Source organism: Myxocyprinus asiaticus, chromosome 48 (genome assembly GCF_019703515.2).
Source record: "Myxocyprinus asiaticus isolate MX2 ecotype Aquarium Trade chromosome 48, UBuf_Myxa_2, whole genome shotgun sequence".
Taxonomy (NCBI): Eukaryota; Metazoa; Chordata; class Actinopteri; order Cypriniformes; family Catostomidae; genus Myxocyprinus; species Myxocyprinus asiaticus.
In genome coordinates this window covers 29,493,609-29,499,948 of record NC_059391.1, presented here as the reverse complement: position 1 = coordinate 29,499,948, position 6,340 = coordinate 29,493,609, and the positions used below count along the sequence as shown (strand labels likewise).

The 6,340-nt window shown below is 38.6% G+C and overlaps 1 protein-coding gene across 1 annotated transcript; it reads right to left on the bottom strand.

Moving 5' to 3' along the window:
• Positions 1-449: 449 nt before the first annotated feature.
• On the bottom strand, positions 450-6,119 carry LOC127437131 (homeobox protein DBX2-like). Its single transcript, XM_051691839.1, has 4 exons — positions 5,819-6,119; positions 4,637-4,711; positions 1,374-1,558; positions 450-960 (listed from the first exon to the last, which is right to left on the bottom strand). Exons 1-4 carry the CDS (start codon positions 6,075-6,077, stop codon positions 760-762), a joined length of 720 nt encoding a protein of 239 aa, XP_051547799.1. The 5' UTR covers positions 6,078-6,119; the 3' UTR covers positions 450-759.
• Positions 6,120-6,340: the final 221 nt, after the last annotated feature.

Here is a 6,340-nt window from a genome sequence, read left to right as displayed (position 1 = left end):
TTATGGATTACTGTTATGCTGCCTTTATGTGCTTTTTGGAGCTTCAAAGTTTTGGTCACCATTCACTTGCATTGTATGGACCTACAGAGCTGAAATATTCTTCTAAAAATCTTCATTTGTGTTCTGCAGAAGAAAGAAAGTCAGACACATCTGGGATGACATGAGGTGGAGGAAATGATGAGAGAATTTTCATTAAAAAATTAAAACAATTATAATAAAATACTACTATTACAGCTATAATTCACACTTACTTTTTTGAAAGGCTGTCAATGGAGAAATACTTTTTGCCCAAAGAATGTAGTGTAGTTATTGATCCATGCTAACCAGCCATTTATAGCAAACCAACTGCAGTTCTGTTTAGTGCTGCTACGAACATTAACTAGTGATAAATATGTCAATGAATACATGTTTATTTCATTTTATTTGAATAATCTGCATTTGTCAATTTACAATGTACACTTTATGCAAAATTAAAAATAAACACTACAGTAATTAGTTACTGAAATGCATCTTATAAAGAGCTCAGTGACTGTCGTGATGGGACTACAGGAGGTAATGACCATTCAAATCATAATTACACTTTATTACACTTCAGAACGTCTGTCTGAACAGTAAACAGCTGTGGCATTTATTCAATTTTGCCTTATTAAGGCATATTTAACAATATTATCATAATCTAGCAAGACATTTCAATGTTTGAGTCCCTTATCTTGAAATCCATCTTGCTGTTAGTCAAATTTCTGTCACAAATGTCACACATTATCTTTGCTCTGGTCTGATCTCTCTGGTTCGGCTGTGGACAGGTGAGAGTGTGTCGTCTGTGCTGGATTTCTTGTGTGCGTCCACCGGTTCTGATTCGCTCCAGACCGTCAGTCGCTCAATCGCTGGTCGCGTATATGTGCTCTCCTTCTCTCTACAGTTCCTCCATTTCATTCTGCGGTTCTGGAACCAGATCTTCACCTGCGAAACACATAAACCATATTCATCAAAGAGAACTGACTTACGGAGTGTAAACAACAGTGTTGGCATTGTTGATTTTCAGAATCTCTGTAGAATATCTCACAAATGACTTTCTCAGAAAAGCGAAAAAACATGTTGTGTTTAATCCTCTGTTGGTTGATTTCACGAAACAGTTGCGTCCCTTTTGAGCATGGTATTTCAGCGCAAAAAAGTATTCTCTAAGCACTTGCAATTGAGTTAAATTATTGTGAAAATTTAAATTAAGCCAATGGCACGCTTTACAGCACAAAAAGGCCTCCCTAAAATGTAAATTATTCTCATTATAGATTGCGCCTTATTCACAAAACTCAACGCTATTTGCCTGGCAATATTAACACCCCGCTATTACTGAAAAATGTCTGAAAATATCTGACCTGTGTCTCTTTGAGACAGAGCTCTGTCGCCAGTCTGTTGCGATCAGTCTTGCTTATATATTTCTGTCTGCGGAAGGTTCTCTCCAGTTCTTTCCTCTGTTCCTCTGAGAACACGGCCCGCCGCAGAATTCCCGGTCTGGATCTGGAGTTCATCACTGGACTCCACAGTGTAGAACTGACACCCTCTAAAGAGCAAATGAAAAAATGTCCACTGACATCAATACACTAAATACATTAACAAGTACAGTATTTGGATACTCTGCCTGATCTTTCAAAACACTTTTAAATGAAAGACATTCAAAACTGAATGAAATTTAAATTGACATTTTATTATATCCCAAAACCTTTTTTAACAAACCTTTAGACAGACAGACAGATGGAGTGATGGTCAGATAGATGGATGGACAGATAGATAGACAGACACACAGTCAGACAGATAGACAGACAGACAGACAGATGGAGTGATGGTCAGATGGATGGATGGACAGATAGATAGATAGATAGATAGATAGATAGATCTGTCTGTCTATCAATCTATCTATCTACTTGTCTGTCTGTCCGTCCAACAATCAGTCTATTTACCTGTCTGTCTGTCTATCTATTTGTCTGTCTGTTCGTCCATCTGTCTGTCTGCCTATTTATTTATCCATCTACCTGTCAGTCTGTCTATCTGTCTGTCTGTCTATCTATCTACTTCTCTGTCTGTTCGTCCGTCCATTCATCTGTCTATCTACCTGTCTGACTGTCTATCTACTTGTCTGTCTGTTCATCCGCCCATTCGTCTGTATATCTACCTGTCTGTCTGTCTATCTAATTGTCTGTCTGTCCGTCTGCCCATCCATCTGTATATCTACCTGTCTTTCTGCCTGTCTATCTGTCTACCTGTCTGTCTGTCTGTCTATCTCTCTACTTGTCTGTCTGTTCGTTCGTTCACCCATCTGTCTTTTTGCCTGTCTGTCTGTCTGTCTGTCTTTCTGTCTGTTTATCCATCGACCTGTCTGTCTGTCTGTCTGTCTGTCTGTCTATCTACTTGTCTGTCTGTGCTTACGTCCATCCGTCTGTTTATCTACCTGTCTGTCTTCCTGACTATCTGTCTACCTGTTTGTCTGTCTGTCTATCTGTTCATCTACATGTCTGTCTATCTATCTATCTATCTATCAGTCTGCCTGTCTATATGTCTACCTGTATGTCTGTCTGTCTGTCTATCTATCTGTCCATCTACATGTCTGTCTGTCTGTCTCTCTGTGTGCCTTGCTGTCTGTCCATCTGTCCATCTGTCTATCTATCTACCAGTCTGTCTGTCTATCTATCTGTCCATCTACATGTCTGTCTGTCCATCTGTCTGTCTGTCAGTCTCTCTATCTACCAGTCTGTCTGTCTTTCTGTGTACCTTGCTGTCTGTCTGTCTGTCCATCTGTCTATCTATCTATTCTTTCAGGTTTTCTGAACTCAAGCCCAACAGCTCATCTCTCAACTTCATTCATGCCTTTTTAATCTGTTCGACAAATCGCCAGAGTGGCCACCTTCGATGGCATGAGTAAGAGAGTTAGTCATGCTCTCTGGTCACCATTGAGTCTAAATAGTTTCCACTTAAACGCCCTATTAAAGGGTCAGATCACCCGAAACCTCACCCACACACCCTCAAACCTGCTTTTCCTGCAACAAATGACCCATTTGACATTCCAGCACATTATCTCCCCCTCACAGCATCTCTAACTACTCCCTTTCAAAAGATGGATCCTGCTTCTTTCTCTCGAAACGCAGATGAGCTGAAAAAAAGTCTATAAAAGTCATTTCTATTGAGGGCGTCGTGTCTGCAGAGCCTGAAATGGGCAGAATGGATGGAGAGGTGGGGTTAAGAGCTCGGCTTTTCATTAACCAGAACAAAAACCTCCGGAGGGGCGATTCCGCCCACTGCTGTGCAGGAATGTGGTTGTATTGTGTTGTGTTTGAGCTGGTCTTCAAGCTGTGGTTTTGGCTGATCCTGGGTCAGTATGAGTGTGTGACTGCTGTGTGTTGAAAAGCGGCTGTGAGGTTGCATGTGTGCGGTCGCTCTGAAAGAGGCCATTGGTCACGGGGCAGGAGAGAGAGTGTGTGTGTGTGTAGAGCTGTGTGGGAAAGTGTCAAACCACTAAACTGTTTTCAAGAAAGCTTTTCTACAGATCTGGAATTGCCAGGTTTGGGCACTTAGAAAACTTGGCAATCAAAACTAGAGGGGGCAAAACACATTCAGTAGGGTGATAAAGATATCAATGAAATCACCATTGCAAATTTGATTTATTTATAACCATAAACCCTATATAAAAGCACTAAACTGGCAATAAACTAGGCTTTAACATCTTCTGAAGAAAATGTGAGTGGTTCTGGCTTGTGCAAAACTCACAGTCATGATGCTAGGGTGTTTACTGAGTGGTTTTAGCGCATTGCTACAGTATGTACTTGCTAGGGTGTTTTGAAAAGTAAGTTGCTTTGTAGTTGCTAGGGTGTGCTAAATAGCATTTAGCACGTTGCTGTGTGCTTGTTATTGTGTGCTAAACAGATTAGCACGTTGCTATGCAGTTGCTAGTGTGTTCAGTGTGTTTTTTAGCATGTTGCTGTGCAGTTGCTAGTGTGTACAGTGTGGTTTTTAGCATGTTGCTGTGTTGTTGCTAGTGTGTTCTGAATAGTAGTTACCATGCTGCTCTACTGTTGCTAGTGTGTAATTTCTGCAGCACTAAATGGACTTGCAATCGATTTGTTTGAGTGAACTGACACAGCAACTTTGGCTCAACCAATAGCGTGAGTTTGGGCAGGGCTACCTGTTTGGCTGACCAATGGAAAATGGGTGAGTTTGTGGGTGTGTGTGTGTGCATGTGTACATGTGTGTGTGTGTGTGTGTGTGTGTGTGTGTCTGCCTGTGTGTGTGTGTGTCTGGACATGTGTGTGTGTGTGTGTGTGTGTGTGTGTGTGTGTGTGTGAGTGTGTGTCTGGACATGCGTGTGTGTGTGCGCGTGTGTGTGTGTGTGTGTGTGCATGTTTCTACTACATTGTGGGGACCAAATGTCCTCACAAGGGAAATGGCATATTAAATGATGTTTTTTTGAAAATGTCAAAATGCAAAAAGGTTTCTGTGAGGGTTAGGGGATATAAATTATCGTTAGATCTGTATAAAATCCTTAAAATGCATGGACGTCTATGGAGAGTCCCCACAATTATATAAAAACAAGTTTGAGTGTGTGTGTGTGTGTGTGTGTGTGTGTGTGTGTGTGTGTGTGTGTACTTACTAGTGAACAGAGGGGTAGATGACATCACAGGCTGAGATCCAGTGCGGCACATGAGAGGAGCTCCAGTCATAACAACTAGAGAGAGAGAGAGAGATAAATAACTGTATTTTATTTATATTATCAGGTATAAGGTATCTATGTTAAAACTTTGGCACATGTTCATAAAACATGTTTGTAAGTGTTAGCATAATGACATACTGTAACTGCTGTTTCTGTACATAAATGCTTAATGACATTTTGAGATAATTGATCTTTGCAGTGTGTGTGTGTGTGTGTGTGTGTGTTTCCAAGCTGTTTCAGTGAGTAGCTGCACAACATTATAAATGAGTCATTAACAATGAACATTTAACAGATGATCTTATCTAAACTACTTACACTCATAAAATTACTTTAAGATTTATGCATTTAAATTTCATAACAAAATTTCATCAAATTAAATTGAGTAATCTTTAATAAAATAAAATAAAAATATAAATATTTTAAGTGTAAATTAATTTAAATTTGTTAAACATTAATTCAATTTGATGGAATTTTGTCATGAAATTGTAATGCATAAATCTTACAAATGAGCTAAAATGATTTTTTGAGACCACAAAAAGTGCTTTCGTTTTTGTGTATTAAAACAAATTAATATTAATAAAACACTGCTTAATGACCATATCAAGTCTTCTGTGAAATGGGACAATTGACCTAATTATTAAAATATCATTAGATATTAGATATCTGTCTGGTTCCTCTAAATGGGCAAACATGCATAAATAAATAAATAAATAAATAAATACAATATTATATTGTATTGTTAGGTTGATATATATATATATATATATATATATATATATATATATATATATATATATATTATATTATAATATTATTTATAAATAAATATTTATAAATAAATACAATTTCAAATGAAATAAGTGAGATATTTGCTTGTTGAATAACTTTTTAAAATAACTTTAATATAATTTGCACTGCACCAGATATTGCGAAACATTCTAGATAATATTCGAGATATTGATTTGTATTGACATTAGTATAAAAGATATTAATTTATCTTGCATGTATCCAGACACATTTTAAGAATATACAATGTTGTTGGAAAGTTCAAATCAACTAACAGTCATAGACCCATATGTCAGTTTATACTTCCATTCATGTCGGTATTACAGGTCATCTTACCTGACTGAGGTGGAGCGACATTCCTGTTCTTTATCTGAGGACACATGTGGTTTTCCGGGGCCCCGTTCGGAGAGACACACTTCCCTTTCGGCACCAAACCCAGAGGTCCGTAAACCAGATTTGGAAAACATCTCTTCAGACAGACACCTGATGAAGGCCAACCAACAGGTGAAAAATTCCCAGGACGCAACAGATTCTCAATGAGAAAACACTTCCCAGAAATCCCAAATCCAGGATGCCTCGGAGGAAGTTCTGCCATTTTTCGTTGTTCACAAGATCATTCTGAACGTGGACCCTTCCGAAAATGTTCTCCTACTAATGTGGGTGTAGTCCAGTCAAATGCACAGAGTAAAGTTCATTAAAATCCACAAAGAAAACAATAACCTCTTTGCCTCTTTCCACATGGTCGTCTCTGGCTGCGTTCTGATTGGTCGAGCTCTGAAGGTCTGATAAGAGTGGGCTCTTTCTGTCCGACAGAAGGTGGGACCACTTCATTCATTATGTCAAAGTTCCCATTAAATG

Excerpts from the sequence above, each read along its gene's own strand:
- LOC127437131 (XM_051691839.1), bottom strand. The coding sequence starts at position 6,077 with ATGGCAGAACTTCCTCCGAGGCATCCTGGATTTGGGATTTCTGGGAAG. Across the intron at positions 4,712-5,818 it reads TGTCGCTCCACCTCAGTCAG|TTGTTATGACTGGAGCTCCT; the intron begins GTAAGATGACCT and ends CTCTCTCTCTAG. Across the intron at positions 961-1,373 it reads TCTGTCTCAAAGAGACACAG|GTGAAGATCTGGTTCCAGAA; the intron begins GTCAGATATTTT and ends TGTGTTTCGCAG.